The following is a 20,501-nucleotide window of genomic DNA, read 5'->3' on the forward strand; positions in this document are numbered from 1 at the left end:
ATATCTATTTTTTTAAAAAAATGTAAATATTTTTCAAAAACCATTTTTTGACAGTCAATTTCAGCAAAATAAAATGTGCCTTCTAATATAGCTAAATTTCAACTTAACCTGTTGAAACTTGAAGCTTGGAATTTGGATTATGAGAAAGATGCCACTTATATACATTTTCTTTTGCAAAAAAAATTATAATTTGAAGATAAAGGAAGAAATTATATATATTAAAATTTGAATTTTAAGTTTATTAGAAGTTATTTTTTTAAAAATAATTTTATAAATAATCTGAATTAAGTTTACAGTTCTAATATACATTTAATCATAGTTCTTTCTTAAGTTTCGTTAGATAAAATTTTTTTTATCTGTTTTTAATTTTTCATTTATTTTAATGAAAAAAACAATAAGTAAAAGCAAGAAAGCGAGCTATACTTACTTGAGTTAATGGTCAAGTGATCGTGACCCAGCTTAATTCTTATGCTCATTATAATAATGATAAAAGACAATATTCTTAATTCAATTACTATAATTTAATCTTTATAGTTTTAAATATACATATATATATATATATAATAGGAATTGCTGATGATGGACATAATTGAGACTATCCACCTACTAAAAGATTTTCTCTGAAATGGACCACCGGATTGATAAAAAAATTTGTGGTCGAAACTAAGTCAAACGGAATAAATGGAGCTGAAAGGGTCAATTTTGTCCTACAATCATGATTCTCATTCTCTTGATATCTAGGTTCTTTTCAAGCATTGAAATTGTAGCCACATCTAGAGTCATGACATTGAAAATTTCAGGGACTTGACTCTATCAAAAGATCTAATGGTTATGCAAGAGTTTATATTTAATGTATTATAAATTTATAAATATATAAAATTTATATATTATTAATAAAATAAATAATATTATTTTATCAATAAATAAATATAAATTTTATAGATTTTTAAAATAAATATTTATAAATTTGATTAAAAATAATTTGATTAATATTTTTTATTATTTGATTTGTTAATAATAAATAAAATTTATATATTCATAATGTATTAAATATATAAATTTACAATTAAATAATAATATAAATTATGCTTTTATTGAAGGAATCATTTTCCTCTCTTTTTGTCGGGACAATAGATAAAATTCACTCGACTCAGGTGATGTGTAGACCTAGTCATGGGCTTAGTCATCTATCAAGCTCACGAGTCAAGCCCAATTTTGGCTGAGTTTTGAACTAAAATTTTTAAGCTCGGCTTAATTCAGTCCAGCTTGAAAATATTATTTAATTAAATAAAAAGAATTTTACTTAATTCTAACTTTAAAATATATTTAAAATATTAAAATAATAATATAAAAGTTTTTAAAATAGTAGTGGATCTAAGCTTAGCATTTATAGGTGTTAATTGGGCTGGCCCCTACAAAAGATGTAATTGTCATTTTCGGCCGAAACTTGTGATTCATTAGTTTGACGTCCAGTGGTCCAACTAAAAACTAGAAACTAGAATTTGCACCCTTGGGCTACACTCAACCGGGTTGGATTGGCTTGAACATCAGCCTTTTAAGAATATATTTTTTTTAGTTTATATTTTTTAGATATGATAATTTAAAATATAATATAATGATATGATATAAAAATAATATAAATAAAATATATAAAAACAATATGATTTAAATTTTTTTAAAAAAATTAATAAAACTAATAAATTATATTTTATATTTTTATATTGACATGAACTTTGATATTTAATTTTTATGTAAAATATTATATAAATATAATATTTTACATAATATAATGATATAAATTTTCAAGTCTAATATTTTCCAAGCATAATTAATTGATCATAAAAAGTGCTATATTTTATTTACAAAGAAGTCCAAGGTTTAAGAGTAATTAGAGAAAAAGAATTTGAAAATATTAGGATCAAATCCCAACCTTACAAAATCACCTCAAAAAAAAAAAAAAAAATCGATGAATCATTTGATTTAAATCTCACATTTTTTTTTTATAATTTTTCAGCACAAATCCATCGAGTACGATAAAATTTAAGATTTTTTTATTTTTATAACAGATATTTTGTATTTCTTTTGGAAAGAGTACTTAAATTTAATTAGTCCAAGTTTATTCTATTGGTGTTACTCCTTAAAAGAATTGCATAAATTATCCCCAAAAAATAGAGGATTGTCTAAAACCCAAACATCCCAATAGTACTGTATTAGACCATAAGTCTCATATGTACCCAAAAAAAAGGGGGGAAAACATGTTTTAATCCAGTACATTATTCTTACCATCAAGTTGAACAGAAAGTAATCCGTGGAAAAGTGCCACTGAAATTTGCAGAATATTTCTTATGATCATTTCATAACCATTAATTGATAATTTTAGTGGGTTTCCTTCTGTATCAAGCAAAAGACAACATGCTTGGGTTCTAGTCTTCTAGATGGAAAAAAGATTAAAAATAATATATTTTCAAGTTTGGGTACGTATAGATAAACAATTCAGAAGGATGCGAGGCTTATTGTACGAAATGATGTGGATGAAATATTTATATTTTATAATAAATATATCAATAATCATTTAAATTTATTAAAGTTTCTGTTTTCATCATCCTTATTCTAAAAAAAAAAAAACTTTTTGGTCACCAAATATAAACAATTATCATGATCACCCACAGATAACGATCATGACAAACATGAGTCTTTGTTTACCAATTAAGCAATTTTTTTCTTACATGATAATTGATGTGGACAAAAAAAAAAGGGATGAAAATCATTTGACAATTAAAAAAAAAAAAACTTAAATTTGAGTTCTTTTTACAATAGAAAAAGGTGATTATCATTAACACCTTTATCTATGAGAAAATTGAGCTAATGCATAATTGCATATATTCTCGAGCTCAGCAACGACTTGGGTTAAAATCTCCCATTTCCTAAAAATAAAAAAGCTTTTTATTTTCTTATCTTTTATATGGAACTATAAAGTAGATATCTCCACTAGTCAAATCTTGAATATAAAATTTGGAATCTAAATCCGATTTGATTCAAAAATTTTATTTTATTAATACAACTGATTTTTATTTAATTTTAATTTTATATTCTTAATATTATTAAAATTTTAATAATTTTAAATTTTAAAAAATTTTAGATATTTATATTTGTAAGCTTCAAGCCTTTTGCCTCATAAATTGAGGAAAAGTAATGAAGCAAGCTGCCGAATCTCTTAGATATCTTTTCACTTGACCTTGAAGCTTCACGGGAAGCTTGTTTTTGTGCCCCCACAACTGCGAATATTACAATCTTGCAAGACTGGATATACTCATGCTTCTTTGTGAAACATTCCACAACTTTTATCAAGTCATTTTCAAACAATTTTCGCTTTCTCTCATATTCATTCTACAAGCTTTAATTAATTCAATTATGCCTCCAACAAGTTTCATCTTGTAAATACATATTGAATTTGATTTCTACATTATTTCACTTGGAACAAAATTTGAAATCTCTAAAATTTTAGGATTCAATTGTATAAAACACTTTCTAATGTGATGAAAGTAATGCAATGGGTGTTAGGGATATTTGATGGTAAAAAAGGTATAATGATATTTTTTCTTCTTAAAGCATTCAGTAGATAATCAGGGGTATCTTTATTATTTATGTCAACATGACATAGTCGGTGTCACCTTAACTTGGCTTTGTCCTAATTGTCTTTATATAGTCCCTCTCAGCTTACCTATAAATATGAAGACTCAGACATTATAAAGGCATGTTCATCCCATTCACTTCTCTTTTTTTCCTACTTTCTTGCCGACTTAATTTTTATTGACTTGCGCATTGGAGTACAAAAGTAGGAAACACCTTTTGACTTTACTTCTAACTGTCTTTCTCTTCTGCATTTACAAGAACATTCTCAGGTTAGAGCTCATCACCAATATTTAAAGCGTTAGGTAAGGGACATCTCATATTAGTTGAGCACAAAACAATGCCACCAAGAAAGAAAACCTAAGAGGAAAGAGAGGGAGTCGCCCCAGCTGGAATAGAAACTCACCTTAGCTAGCATTTTGTCCACCTAACTTAACCACAGGCAGGACTAACCATGAAACAATTTCAAGCCCTGACAGAACAAATATTAGCTCTTAACTAGATGCTACAAACTATAATCTCACCATAAGTTTCAAAAGTGCTAGACTTAATCACACCTAGCCAAGAAGTTCTTGTCAGACAACTGAGCTACGAAGAGGCAGAGGCTTCCTCGGCCTTCAAAAAAGAAAATACACAAACCCAAGTCATCACCTCCCCAGCCACAATTCAACACATGCCACAACCCAAAAATCCAAACAAACAGACCATGAATTTTAATTGAACAGAGATTTGGAAGCTTGAATGCAAGTCATGAAAAAAGAGCTAAAAATGAAAGTAGTGGCATTTAAGGATGAGCTCAAGTTTTTGGAGACCTTACCTTTCATTAAAGAAATTGATAGAGCCATGCCTTCCAAAGGATTTTAAAATGCCAACCTTGGAGACATACAATGGTGCTTCCGACCCCTTTGATAATTTGAAATTTTATAGAACTAACATGATGATGCATGAGGCAGATGAGGCTTTAATGTGCAAAGATCTAGCCACTACATTAAGAGGCACAACTCAATCTTAGTATAGTAGTCTGGAGCTGAGGTCAATCATTATATTCAAAGAGCTTAACCACTTATTCTTATTTAGATTTGTGAGTAGCCAGAGAGTAAAGAAAATGATCTTAAGGTTGATGTCAATTCACCAAGGGTGAAATGAAACTTTGAAAGGCTATGTCATACATTTTAATGTAAAAGCTCTACAGGTTAAAGACTTGGAACAGATGATCACTGTTGTCTCACTGACAAGTGGACTTAACAATAAGGAGTACCATTTAAAGCTGACATTGTCGCTAAACCACTTAAAACTCTGGCTGACGTCCTGCTAATAGTAGAGAAATACATTAATGTAGAAGCTACAATGAAAACTAACCAAAGTGAGAGAGACTCATCCCCTTTCCTCGATCATAAAAAAGGTAAGGATTTCTACAATCCTCTACCAAGAGGGAGACAACATAAGGCTAGAAGCCCTAGAGGAGAAAGAATCTAAACTGCACTAAATAATTTTCGTGAGAGGATTTTGATGTAACTTGAAAGAAATTTTGACCTTAAATGGCCTAAGCCATTGAGACAGAATGCAAAGAGAGATTCAACAAAAAAATTACCTTTCATAAGGACATCAACCATAATACTGAAGATTATGTCGACCTAAAAAATAATATTGAAGCTTTGATAAAACAAGGTCAGTTAAAGAGATTTATAGGACACAAAAGACAAGACCAACTTAGAATCAACTACAGATAAGACCATAAAAAGCCCACCCAAGGTAAAGAGGGAAGAGCAGAGCAAGAAATAAGAGATGCCTAAAGAGAAAGGCCAAGCTAACAATAGTAAGCCAATTGCTGGGGTGATTAACATGATCACAAGAGGTAGCTCTACCTCGACGAAAAAGAAGTTTGACCTAATCATGGTAATGATAGTAGACACATCGGCTAAAAAAGAAAAAGACTGGAGAAATAAGCCGATCTCATTTAGCTTAAAAGATCTTGAGGGAATCCAACACCCACACAACAATACCATAGTGATCACAGTCTTGGTGTATAATTATGTGGTCAAAAAAATCCTATTTGATAATGAAAGTTTAACCGATGTCATGTACTATGGCTATTTAAAGAAAATAGAGATTGGCAAAGATCAGCTAAAGTTGATCACCACCCATTAGTAGGGTTTGGGAATGAGCAGGTGCCTATAAGAGGAATTATCAAGCTCCTGATCTCCTTAGGGATTGAATCAAAGATAATTACCTCAGTCGTAGAATTTATAATAGTAAATGTTCCATCTACCTATAACATGATATTAGGTCGACCTAGCCAGTTTGTTATGCAGCTTATAGGCTCAGCTCTCTATTTTAAAGTGAAATTTCAAATACCTGAAAGGGTTAAAAAAGTTTAAAGAGACTAGTCTACGGTACGATAATGTTATGTTACAACAATTAAAGTTAGGATTGGGAAGCAAATAAGCAGCTCGGCCGATATTGAGGTTAAAAGCAAAAAAGAGCCAACATAGAGAACTGATAAGAAGTAAAAAATCACCAATAAAAACATAAAATGTAAGATCAACTTGGGAGAAGTGCGCTCTTAAGTCGCTCTGAGCTCTTAAGCTTTGAAAAACTTTAATTTTGTTCCATTTTTTGAATTTTTTTAGACAACATTAAAAACAACCAAGCTCCTAAGTCAATGCAAACAATTTGATGTTACTTGGATCGAGCTAACATGTTGGCCAAAATACAGCATGAAATAAAGAATACACTTCACTTTTACTAATACATTCAGCAAGTTCTTCAATATACTAGTCATCATGTTGGGATTTATTTTTATAGAAAATGATCCTGACTTGATTGAACAAAAAGAGATAATTGATTAAAGATTGGACTCAGACATAAACTGACCTGAGCCAACTGAGGACCTCATGATAATCCTGTTTTAGAACAACATTCCTTAAAAATATATACAGATCAAAGCCAAGCTCCAACATAAAGATAAACTTATTCAACTTATAAAAGATAATGCCAACCTATTTGCTTGGACATTGTCTAACATGCTCGAAATTGATACTAAAGTGATGGTCCACATACTGTACACTAATCTCAAGGTAAAATCAGTTTGGTAAAAAAAAAGAACTTTTATCCCTTAAAGATAATAGAATATTGAGAAAAAAGGTAACAAATTATTACGAGCTGACTTTATAAGGGAGGTCTACTACCTTGAGTAAATAGCCAATGTGGTCATGGTTAAAAAACACAATGAAAAACAAAGAATATATGTGAATTTTACTGACCTAAATAAAGCTTACTGTAGACATCAAATTTGTCTGACCTTGATCAAATTTGCTATTAAATAATAAATATTAATAAGATAATAATAATATTATTAAATATAATAATAATATAAAATTATTAAAAAAAAACAAAAGCTAAAAAACAAAAGAGCCAGTGGCAGTAGGTGCCGCGCACAACACCACTGCCACCTCCCTATCCACCCCTGTTCAGTTTTGTCACCCTTAAACCACCACTGTTAACACCCCATTCCATGCCAAAAGCCCCATGCCCTATCAATTCCACATGTCTACAAAACTAGACCTCTCCTACCACATAGAAAAAGGAGGGATTCCTTGGAGCTTTTTTGTTCTACCCCCAAACATCGATCTTCATTTTCCTCAACTCTTGCACAGAAACACCGACGACCCCCGCACTTGAGAACCAAAGCTTTTCACCCTTACACAAACACCTAAGCCAGAAAAAAAATAAAACAAGGCAAAAAAACAAAAACCAAACACGCAGTTTTCATTGAATCGACGAGGAACCTAGCACCAAATAGGTGTCTACAAAAGAAAAAAAATACATTGGTTTTAGTTTTTTTTAAAAAAAAAGGAAAAAGGAGGAGATTGAAAGCTTCAAACCCCGATATATGTCGATCGGGGCTATTTCTGACAAAACGAACATCGAATTTGAAAAGATCGCGTTGAGTAGAGCTTTTGAAAGTCTTTTTGTCATTTTTTGGTCATCAGTGACCATCAACGATAATCGAAGAAGGTGGCTGAAGCGTCGGTCGGTAACCGTCTGATAGGTTTAGAGAGAGAAGCTCTGAGAAAAGGGAAGAGCTAAAGAGAAAGATGAGAGAAAAATGGGACAAACAAAAAAATATTTGCTTTTATAGAAGGCTAAAACTCGAAACGATGTCGTTTAGAAAAACGCCTGAAACGATACTGTTTTAGCTAAGGAGATTCATGCGTGGACCCAGATCTGACCCGCGATCCGCACAACCTATTCCAACGACCCGCTTCTGCCTCAGACCAGATCGATTTAACTGAGCCACCATTGGATCGTTGGTCCGTCCGAACCGTCGAACCAAACCATTGCTAACTGACTGGCCCAACAGGCGTTGATTGGACCGTTGATCGGTTCGGTTCAGGTAAAAAAAATTTTTTTTGAATTTTTTATATATTATTTTTATAATATTTATGCATACTAAAATATTTAAATTTGTTAGAATAATTTTTTATGTAGTTAGAATTTTTTTAATTTTGTTAATTTTAAAATAAACTTTAAAAAATAATAATAAAACAAAAAATAATAAAAATGAACTTTCTAATAATAATACGTAATTAAAAAAATGTATGAAAAAGGAATTTTTATCCGATGATGAGATTCAAACGTAATCCGAGCTAGGTGAAAAGATTTTTTTAAATACTACCAGTATATTAGAGTATTTATAAAAAATTTTTCAATACAATAAAATTTTTTTGTTATAAAAGAGTAAATAAAAATTAATTAATAAATTAAGAATAAGTAATAAAAAATGAAGAAAAAAGAAATTTTATCTAATGATGGGATTCTAAAAGTATTTCGAGTAGTAATACTTTACGAAATTCCTAAGTAAGAAAATTTTTTAAAAAATTACCAGTGTATTAGAATATTTATAGAAAAACTTCAATATAATAAAAATTATTTTTTTCTTCAAAAAATTAAATTAAAAATAAAAATTCAAATAAAACAATTAGTAAAATTTCTAAATAAAAAAATACAATGTGTGCATTTGCATTGCATTGCATAGCATAATTTTTACGAAAAGTAAATTTGAGCCTCCAAGGATGAGATTCTAAGGTATTCCGAGAAGCCATGCTTAAGAAATCTCTAAGTGAGAAAAAGTTCTTCTAATATTACCAACGTATTGGAACATTTTAAGAATTATTTCAATAAAAAGGTCTTAATTTATTTTTTTCGAATAAAAATGAAACAATAATTAATAAATTAAAAAAAATAATTTCTAATAAATAAATCAAGAAAATTATTTTTCAAACACAAAAAATGGGACTGTTTTTATCAAAATCAAAGGATAACACAGTTAATTGGTACCGTTTTAAACGAGCGTTGTGAGAGTATTAATCCTTCCTCACAAGTAATCGATTCCCGAACCCAGACTGTTTCGTAGACCCTAAAATTATCCTTTTAATAAATTTTAATTAATTTTAAGATTTCATTAAAATGATATGTTTTAATAAGTAGCCAATCGCACTTAGCCAAAAAAGATTGGTGGTGATTCCGTTTTTCGTTCTTTTATTTTCGTTTTCAAATTCGTCGAGTGGACACAAAACCATTATGACACCTACCCGAAAGACAACTTCTCTTTCCCTAGTATAGATCGGTTAGTAGATAATAGTACCGAGCATGACCTCCTTAGCTTCATGGATGCCTATTCTGGCTATAATCATATTAAAATGTTAAAAGAAGATGGGGATAAAATGACTTTTATTGTTGCAAGATCATTCCTTTCGAATTACAGAATGTAAGGTTGACCTACCAAAGATTAGTGAACAAGGTGTTTAAAGACTAGATTGGATGCAATATGGAGGTCTATGTAGATGACATGATAGTCAAGAGCAAGAGTTTGATCGAATATCTAGAAGACTTCAGAGAAACCTTTAACACTTTGAGAAAGTATAATATGAGACTTAACTCGAGCAAATACACTTTTAAGGTTACATCAAGCAAGTTTCTTGATTACATGAACAGCCAAAGGGGAATAGAAGTGAACTCCAAAAAGGTTCAGGTGATCCTAGAAATAAAGGTGCCAACCTCAATAAAAGAAGTATAGAGGTTAACCAATAGAATAGCCGCACTTAGTCGATTCATGTCCTGATCGACAGAATGATGTCTACCATTCTTCAAAATTTTCAAAAATATTTTTGATTTCAAGTGAACTCCTTAATGCGAAAAAGCTTTCGATGAACTTAAAGAGTTTTTATCCTCCCCTCTTATCTTGTCTAAATTGAGGACTACTGAAACACTGTACTTATACTTAGCTAGCACAGATTAGACTGTTAGCTCAGTCTTAGCTTGAGAAAAAGAAAGGAAACAATGATCGATTTATTTTATAAGCAAAATATTGACAGGGCCTAAAGTTAACTATAGCGGCATAGAAAAATTAGGCTACACCATTGTCACCTTAGTCAAAAAACTCATATTGTACTTTCAAGCTCACACGATCAACGTCCTGACTAATTAGCCATTGAGATAAATTTTACAAAAGCCTAAAATGTTGGGAAGGCTAATCAAATGGGTAGTAGAGCTCAATGAATTTAACCTACACATCTTACCCAAATCGATATTAAAATCACAGATGTTGGTAGATTTCATCATAGAACGCACCTCGATACAATTGAAAAGACAATCTGAGAAAAATGAGGAAACCTTATATAAGAATGATTAGAAGCACTATGACAACAAATCAGCTACAAGCCAAAGTGGAGAAAACAGCTTTATTCTGATTAGCCAAAAAGTGCTACAGTCTCCATACGCTTTGAGATTCAAGTTTAGGGCATTTAACAATAAATTGAAATATGAGGCATTGATTATTGGCCTAAGGTTGGCAGCCAAGCTAAATGTTCAACACATAACTGCTTATAGTGACTCTCAACTGGTGGTTGATCAAATAAATGAAAATTTTGAAGCTTAAAAAGATGGAATTTGAAAGTATCTTGACAAAGCACTAACCTTAGTAGTTGGCTTCAAAAAAGCCAAAGTGAAAAAGATACCAAGGTTAAAAAATTCAATAGTAGACTCCTTATCTAAGTTGACTTTAGAAGCAGCAATGAGAAGTCTGGAACTAGTTTTAGTAGAAGAACTAGCATATAACAGCACCGAAGATAAGTTTATAAGACAGGTCACAGAAAAAAAAAAACCTAGACGATGTTAATAAAGCATACCTAACCATGAAAGTGTTATCCAACAAAAGAGTTTGGACTAAGGCATTGATAAGAAAAGCCTCTCGATATACAATGATTGAAAGAAAATTATACAAGAGATCCTTTAGCCTACCCTATTTAAAATGTGTTGACGAAGAAAAGGCAAAGTATATATTACGAGAAATCCATGAAAGAATATGTGAAAGTCATCTTAGACCTTAACCTTTGGCTCATAAAGTATGAAGGTAGGGCTATTACTGGCCTACCATCAGGAGGGATGCAATCAAATTGGTGAAGAGATGCGACAAGGGTCAAAGATTTGCCCATACATAACATTTTTCCTTAACTGAGATCGCTTTTATCATCAGTCTATGGCTATTCATGTAGTAAGGAATAGATGTTCTCAGACCATTCACCCTGACTACAGGTAAAAAAAGATTCATCTTAGTGGTAGTAGATTACTTTACAAAATGGTTAGAAGTCAAAGCCTTATCCACCACCATGAAAGCACAAGTCGAGAAATTCATGTGAAAAAATATAGTTTATAGATTCGGATTACCTCAGTCAATAATACAGACAATGGAAAACAATTCAAAAATCCAAAGTTTAGGGAATGGTATTCAAATCTTCACATCAACCTTAAGTTCACATTAGTTACTCACCCTCAGTCCAACGGGTAGGTCGAAGATGCAAATAAAATAATATTAGAAGCTTTAAAAAAAAGGCTTAACATGGCAAAAGAAAAGTAGGCCAATGAATTATCGGGAGTTTTGTGGGCATTGAGGATGACCATGAAGGTGCCTATTGGTGAAACTCCCTTTCTCTTAGCATTTGGAACAGAGATCATAATGCCGGTTAAAATTGGCCTACTTTGCTTAACAGTTGAATTAGATTGGAAGAAAAAAATGAAAAGGCATTTAGGGTTGACCTCAACCTCATCGAAGAACAAAGAGATATAGCCCTAACATGGATCATCACCTACTAGCAAACGGTAGCCAACTATTATAAGTAGAGGGTTCACTGTAAGCACATCAGGAATGGTGACCTAGTACTTAAAAAAGTTAAAGTTTCAAGGGTAAATAATCGAGGCGATAAATTGGCTTCGACATAGAAATGACCATATACTATTAAGGAGGTCATTCACAATGTTACCTACAAATTACAAGATCTAAATGATGACATCATCCCAAGGATTTGGAATGCAAACAATTTAAAGATTTATTATCAGTAGCTCGGTATAAATTGAGCTCATACTTGCATTATTTTATGAATGACACTACCATCTCAAGGATGTGAAATGCAAATCAAGTCTATTACTAGTAGATCGATTAAAACTCAACTCACACTTGTATTTTTTTTATGTGAATACATGAATTGAATTATTTTCGGTAAGCTTGTGTTTAAGTGATTTAAAGAATTTCAACCAAGAACTTGTACTTATGTTTACTTATTTAAGCAGCTATGTAAGTTTCCAATCAATTATCCATCTTTAGATCGGTTAACTATTCCCAAACTTGAGCAAATAAGAGAAAAATGACAACAAATTCGAGGTAAAACTTGAAAAAATTTTCCATTATATTTCATTGTAACAAAATACATCAATTAAAATATAGGATGTCATTACAAAAAATTGACCTCACACCAAAAAATTTTATAAAGTAAAAAATAATAAATTACAGAATTCATTTATCAGTAGTAGCAATGGTGAGAGAAGCACTCTCATCAATAAGAGCAAAAAAGATGACCTCACCTTTGATGACCTCCATATATTTTTCCTCGATCCTTATGATGGCCCTTAGCTTGCCTTCCAAGGTCTATTTTCATCCTTCTCTTCCTCTTTCTCATCCTCTTCCGGCTAATTTAAAAATGGCCTTGATTCGATATTGTTAATGTCAATGTCAAAGAGGTCAAAGTTGAGAAAGGATAATTTGAACTGTATCTCGTTCTTGGCCAACTGGAAGGTACCAAATACATTCTTTTTTTAAAACTCTACCTTTACCCAAAAATATTCATTGAAGGTCTTGTACTCTTCTACAGCCTGCACTTTCAGCTCCTCCTCTTTGTCCTGGGCCTTCAACTTAGACCTTAGCCTTACCATTTTGGCTTGAGCATCATTAAGCTTTAACTCGACCTATTCTTTTATAAATTTGACTGAGGCCTTGTCAACCAAGATAGCTTTCAGCTTCACTGTCAGTTTGTCCATCTTTTTCTTTAGCTCAACCTTTTTCTTATGAAGCCATGCTGAGACTCGATCTTACGTTGCCTAATGCCTTTGAGCTCTTTTTATGCTCTTCAACAAAAGTAGCCATATGTTTCTCAACCTTTAGCATATGCCCCATGGTAAGATAAGCATGATGGAAGGTCTGACTATTGTTCTCTATAAGTGGAGATGGAAACTTCTTTTGGATTGCATAGAAAGACCTTGGACTTAAAAAAATAAAAAAAAATAACAATAATAAGAAATTGAGTTGAGGTTAGGAGATACTTACCAAGAAAAGGAATTATGACCTTGTAAAACCTCTTGGCAATGTCGAGGTTGAAGATGAGGTCATCCGTTAGAGCATACTCTAAACCCACGAATATTTTCTCCAAGCTAGGCTTTAACACCCCGGCTTTGGGGTTCTCAGGAACAAAGAAAAAGGTCTCTACCCATGGTCTTTTGGTTAGAGAGCGCCGTGTTAGCGCCCATGTGAAAAATAGGTCCCGACCTACCATAGTCATCGACTTTTGACTTAAGTGAGGACGAGGCATAAAAGTGTTGACCACCTTGTCCCCCCATGGGATGAGGCCTTGAGCTAGATCTTTTTTTAGTCCCTTTTGATCTTCAAGGCATGTCGATACAGTGAGACGTCTAGGTTGTCGCTATCTGCCATCTCTATAAAATCGAGCTAACAATTAGATAAAAAAATTAACTTAAAATAAAACCCTACAAGATTATCTTAAACCTACCCCAATACTTCATCTTATTTATTACTTCTTGGGAGGTCAACCTGTGAGCATTGATAACGAGCTCCACTATACGTGTAAAATCTAAAATCTTATCCTGATTTGATAGATTAAGGATGAAGAGGGCCATCGATATGTCCATAAAAGAACTGGGTGTACTCTTTATTTTTCAAGCCTCAATTTCGGGCTCACAATCTTTATTTGCCTTTCACTTCTTAAGGCATAGGAAAAGTAGCTTTTAATTCTTTATTGAGCTCGGGCAATCGATGAGAAGTTTTTTATTTGGTCGAATTGTGATATAAAACCACCTATTATCATTATGATATTTTTTAAGAAAGAAGAACTCCTTGAATAGAATGAGAGAAGGAAGAATATTTAGTTGTTGACAAAGAATAATAAAAGTGACTATATACCAAATAGAATTTAGGGTGAATTGAGTGATAGTTAAATTGTAAGAATTAAAAATTAAAATGAATAAAATATGAAGTCAAAAACCTCATACTAGCCACAAACAAATCCTAATATACGTAGAGCCGATATGGCTCCAGTCTATTAGTGACTTGGTTTGAAGAGTTCAGTATTATTATACTGTACCATTTTTGAAAAAAAAGAAAAGTGGTGCCCAAAACATGAATGTGATGTGCCGAGCACATGTTAGGATAGTCTTATGAATTTACCTTGCATATTAGCTCGCTCATCATGTCTTTGAAGATCACGTTGAGGTCATACGGAATATATATAGGGACCTCAGTGAGTTTGTCTTTCACCACAAGACTCTCTCCATCGTCATCACTTTCTCTAACTGAGGTGCTCCCTTCCTTTTGTTCCTCCTTGAAACCCCCATCGTCAAAATAATCTAATTTGTAGGTGGGAGACGAATTCCAAGGAAAAATAGTGGATGAAAGTAGCTCGACCCCAAAGAAAGAAGATGAGGTGAAAACCCTTCAGGAGAGGACAAGATGTCTAGAAAAATTGATTGAGGGGGGGAAAATAAAAGTGGTAGAAGGTGGAAGAGATCGAACCCCAAAAGAGGGAACAACCGAAGAGGAAAGAAGGTTGGTCATAGAAGATGGACAAACCTGAAAGATGAAAAAAGCAGGTGGATGTTGAAATTTGAAGTCAATCTGAGTACACAACTCTTCCATGCTAAAAATTTGCTTGCCTTTTGCCTGAACATTCTCTTCATTGCGCTACTGCCCTTCTTCAAACGTTGGGTTGAACCAATAAGCCATCTTTGCTTAGTTACGGCCCCCAATAATAAGGGGGATCAGGTCATCATCCAGTTGCTATCGCTATCCTACCTTTGGCTTTACCTTATAACTTTCAGCGTCTCTAAAACTTATACTATAGGATATGTTTAGTAATATGTATCGAAGTAGGTGTAGAAAAAACTTTGAAGGCTAAAAAGTTGTTGTGGTAAAAAATTTTAGGTTAGATGGAAAGCAAAGAAAGCAAAAGGTAAAAAACTAAAGCCATACCAGCCTTTTATATAAACGCACTGCAGATTAGATGGATGACACGTTTTACGCCACATGTCAGAGCACGGATATGAAGATGTCTTTTCATCTTGTTGCTTTAAATTTTTCTGCTCAAACTACCTCTCTCTTCATTTAATGCTATTAGATCGGCCTAACTGGATGAACCACCAGGTTGGATAATCTAAACCAAACAACAATTAGGGGTAAACCGAAAGCCCGGTTCACTTTCAAGGTCTAAAATAAAGGCTCAAATCCAAATTTTTGAAAAAAAATACAAATCTTACCATGGCCAGATGAACTCCAGCACTAATTTAGAATTACCTCAAATAATTATCACATTGATGACCTTTAAGCCGATTATGCACTCAGTCCAAAACACAGGTGCGAGATCGAATAACTGCCAAGTTAGATTATGGCTTAAAGCCAGTCATCATTCAAAATCGATGTCCCATTACAATGTTGGCCTTCAACGAACCATGCAACCAATCTGTCCCACACCAAGGACATTAGTAATAAATTTGACGATCTGATAATTAAACTCCTTGATAAGGAAAAAGTGTTAAGGGCATTTGATGGTCAAAAGGGTATAGTGATCTTTTTTCCTCTTAAAGCCTTCAGTAGACAACCAAAGGTATCTTTGTTATTTGTACCGACTTGATATGTTAGGTCAACCTGACATAGTCAGTGTCACCTCAGCTTGGCCTTGTCCTAAATGTCCCCTTATGATCTCTCTCAGCTTACCTATAAATATGAAGACTAAGGCACTATGAAGGTAGGTTTATTCCATTCACTTCTCTTTCTCATTCCTACTTTCTTACCAACCTGATTTTTACTGATTTGCATGTCAAAGTGCAAATATAGATAACACCCCCTATATTTGGCTCTAACCGTCTTGTTTTTTTTTTTTTTGCATTTACAAAAACACATTCAGGTCGGATCTCGACACTAAAAATTGGATTTGTAAATGAAACCTAAATTATTGAAAATGTAACTTTAAAAAATTATACATGTATTTTATAGGGATTTGAAATGCTTTAAACACGTCGTTAATTTTTTTAATTATATTAACCTTTTGACTAAGGTGGGAAAGGAAAAGAAAACAAAATTATGAACCAGCATTCTATAAATAGTACATCATCCATGACACTTCGCTATAAACCAATTCTTTCTCTCTACATATGCTCAATTAATCCACTGAAAATAGCAAACACAAATACACAATTGAAGTGTAAGGAAATTAAATCCCCTTTCTACAAATCTCAAGTGAAAATTTCAACATGAAATTTGGGGATCAAACTTCTCGGAGGAAGAGAAACATCAAGTGCTGGGCATGTATAGTTGCCGGTGTCATAGCACAGACCATAATCATTTTGCTCTTCGTCCTGCTGGTAATGCGTATTCGAAATCCCAAGGTTCGTTTGGAAGGGGTCATTGTAGAAAATGTCGGACTCGATTCTTCACCTTCCAAACCCTCTTTCACCATGAAACTGAATGCTCAGGTTGCTGTCAAGAACACCAATTTCGGTCACTTCAAATTCAAGAACAGCACTTTCACAGTTTCTTACAAGGGCACTCCTGTTGGTGAGGCTACGATTGTTAAGGCTCGTGCCAGGGCTCGATCGACCAAGAAGTTTAATGTGACGGTATTAGTGAGTTCAAACAATAAGATATCAAGAGATTCAAACCAGATAAGTTCTGATATTGATTCTGGGATTATAAATTTGAGCAGCCATGCCAAGCTGGAAGGAAAGATACATTTGTTCAGGATATTCAAGAAAAAGAAATCAACCGAAATGAATTGCACCATGGACGTTAACACAACGTTGAAACAAATCCAGAATTTAACATGCAAATGATGAGATGCAATCAAATTGTTCGATTTAATTTGTCTAATTATTTTCCGTTTAATTTTCTGATCAAAATGACTTTGAACTTTTTACTGATTTGTTTTCTGTGTGGAGCTACATTGTAAGACAATGAACATTGCAGTGTATTTGCTATTTCTTTAGTTTGTAGTCTTGTATGTTCGAATTAATTAATTTTTGGGGTTTCAAATTGGTATCCTTTGGTCGCATTCTTTACTTCAAGACGAGTCTTCCTTTGATACTTCAAGAATCAAGATGAGTACATTTCAAACTTTGGATCGAACTTTTCCTGTTTTATGCTTTGCTTCCACTTTCAATTCTATGTATGATAGCCCTTTTCTTATGTTGTCCAGAATCACTTGCAGAGTATGTAAGCTAACTAGGAGGTAAAAACTACGCAATTTTTTAAAAATACTATATTTTCAAGTTTGGGTATCTATAGATAAACAATTCAGAAGGATGCGAGGTTTATTGTATGAAATGATGTGGATGAAATATTTATATTTTATAATAAATATATCAATAATCATTTAAATTTATTAAAGTTTCTGTTTTCATCATCCTTATTCTAAAAAAAAAAAAAAAAACATTTTGGTCACCAAATATAAACAATTATCATGATCACCCACAGATAACGATCATGACAAACATGAGTCTTTGTTTACCAATTAAGCAATTTTTTTTTTTTACATGATAATTGATGTGGACAAAGAAAAAAAGGGATGAAAATCATCTGCCAATTAAAAAGAAAAACTTAAATTTGAGTTCTTTTTACAATAGAAAAAGGTGATTATCATTAAGTAATACCTTTATCTATGAGAAAATTGAGCTAATGCATAATTGCATATATTCTTGGGTTAAAATCTCCCATTTCCTAAAAATAAAAAAACTTTTTATTTTCTTATTTTTTATATGGAACTATAAAGTAGATATCTCCACTAGTCAAATCTTGAATATAAAATTTGGAATCTAAATCCCATTTGATTCAAAATTTTATTTTATTAATACAACTGATTTTTATTTAATTTTAATTTTATATTCTTAATAATATTAAAATTTTAATAATTTTAAAATTTAAAAAATTTCATATCTTTATATTTGTAAGCTTCAAGCCTTTTGCCTCATAAATTGAGGAAAAGTAATGAAGCAAGTTGCCGAATCTCTTGATATCTTTTCACTTAATCTTGAAGCTTCACAGGAAGCTCGCTTTTGTGCCCCCACAACTGCGAATATTACAATCTTGCAAGACTGGATACACTCATGCTTCTTTGTGAAACATTCCACAACTTTTATCAAGTCATTTTCAAACAATTTTCGCTTTCTCTCATGTCCATTCTACAAGCTTTAATTAATTCAATTATGCCTCCAACAAGTTTCATTTTGTAAATACATATTGAATTTGATTTCTACATTATTTCACTTGGAACAAATTTTGAAGTCTATAAAATTTTAGGATTCAATTATATAAAACACTTTCTAATGTGATGAAAGTAATGCAATGAGTGTTAGGGACATTTGATGGTCAAAAAAGTATAATGATCTTTTTCCTTCTCAAAGCGTTCAGCATATAATCAGGGGTATCTTTATTATTTGTACCAACCTGACATAGTCAGTGCCACCTCAAATTGGCCTTGTCTTAATTGTCTTCATATAGTCCCCCTCAACTTACCTATAAATATAAAGACTCAGGCACTATAAAAACAGGTTCATCCAATTCACTTCTCTCTCTTTTTCCTACATTATTATCGACCTGATCTTTATTGACTTGCACATCAGAGTACAAATGTAGGAAAACACCCTTTGACCTTGCCTCTAACTATATTTATCTTCTGCATTTACAAGAACATTCTCAGGTTGGAGCTCATCACCAGTATTTAAAGCGCCAGGTAAGGGACATCTCATATTAGTTGAGCACAAAACAATGCCACCAAGAAAAAAAAAAACCCAAGAGGAAAGAAAGGAGTTGCCCTGGTGGAATAGAAACTTACCTTAGCTAGCATTTTGTCCACCCAGCTTAACCACAAGCAGGACTAACCATGGAATAATTTCAAGCCTTGACGAAACAAATATAAGCTCTTAAGCAGATGCTACAAACTAAAATCTCACCATAAGTTTCAAAAGTGCTAGATTTAATCACACCTAGTCAAGAAGCTATTATCAGACAACTGAGCTACGAAGAGGCAAAGGCCTCCTCGGCCTTCAAAGAAGAAAATACACAAACTCAACTCATCACCTCCCCAGCCACAATTCAACACATGCCACAATCCAAAAATCCAAACAAACAAACCATGAATTTCAATTGAACAGAGATTTGGAAGCTCGAATGCAAGTCATAGAAAATGAGCAAAAAATGTAGGTAATGGCATTTGAGGATGAGCTCAAGTTCTTAAAGACCTTACCTTTTATTAAGAAATTGATAGAGCCATGCCTTCCAAAGGATTTAAAATGCCAACCCTAAAGACATATGACGATACTTTCGACCCTTTTGATCATTTGAAACTTTATAGAACTAACATAATGATGCAAGGAGTAGACGAGGCTCTAATGTGCAAAGATCTAGCCACTACATTAAAAGGCACAACTCAATCTTGGTACAACAGTCTGGAGCTAAGGTCAATCACTATATTCAAAGAGCTCAACCACTTATTCTTATCCAAATTCGTGAGTAGCCAAAGAGTAAAGAAAATGACCCTAAGCTTGATGTCAATTCACCAAGGGCAAAATGAAACTTTGAAAAGCTATGTCATGCATTTTAATATGGAAGCTCTACAGGTTAAAAACTAAGAACAAATTATCACTATTGTCTCACTAACAGTGGACTTAACAATAAAGAGTACCATTTAAAGCTGACATTGTCACTAAAACCACTTAAAACTATAGTTGACGTCATGCAAATAATAGAGAAATACATTAATGCTAAAGTTATAATGAAAACTAACCGAAGTAATAGAGACTCATCCTTCTTTCTCGGTCGTTAAAAAGGTAAGGATTTCTACAATCCTCCCCCAAGAGTGAAATGACATAGGGCTAGAAGCCCTAGTGGATAAAGAAGCTAAATTGCACTAAATAAAGAGTGAAATGATCATTATTGTCTCACTGACAAGTGGACTTAACAATAAAGAGTACTATTTAAAGCTGACATTGTCACTAGAACCACTTAAAACTCTAGCTGACGTCATGTAAATAATAGAGAAATACATTAATGCTAAAGTTATAATAAAAACTAACCGAAGTAAGAGAGACTCATCCTTCTTTCTCAGTCGAAAAAAAGGTAAGGATTTCTACAATCCTCCCCCAATAGTGAAATGACATAGGGCTAGAAGCCCTAGTGGAGAAAGATGCTAAATTGCACTAAATAATTATCGTGAGAGGATTCTTATGCAAATTAAAAGAAATCCTGACCTCAAATGGCT

General features: G+C 32.6%; 1 protein-coding gene across 1 annotated transcript; it reads left to right on the forward strand.

Annotated features, from left to right (window-relative positions):
* Positions 1-16,206: 16,206 nt before the first annotated feature.
* Positions 16,207-17,453, forward strand: LOC111276602 (late embryogenesis abundant protein At1g64065-like). The gene is made up of 2 exons (XM_089754658.1): positions 16,207-16,866; positions 16,953-17,453. Exons 1-2 carry the CDS (start codon positions 16,501-16,503, stop codon positions 17,037-17,039), a joined length of 453 nt encoding a protein of 150 aa, XP_089610784.1. The 5' UTR covers positions 16,207-16,500; the 3' UTR covers positions 17,040-17,453.
* The last annotated feature ends 3,048 nt before the right edge of the window (positions 17,454-20,501 follow it).

The sequence above is a fragment of the Durio zibethinus genome, chromosome 25, assembly GCF_047325235.1.
Source record: "Durio zibethinus cultivar Kanyao isolate XHJ-2024 chromosome 25, ASM4732523v1, whole genome shotgun sequence".
Lineage (NCBI taxonomy): Eukaryota > Viridiplantae > Streptophyta > Magnoliopsida > Malvales > Malvaceae > Durio > Durio zibethinus.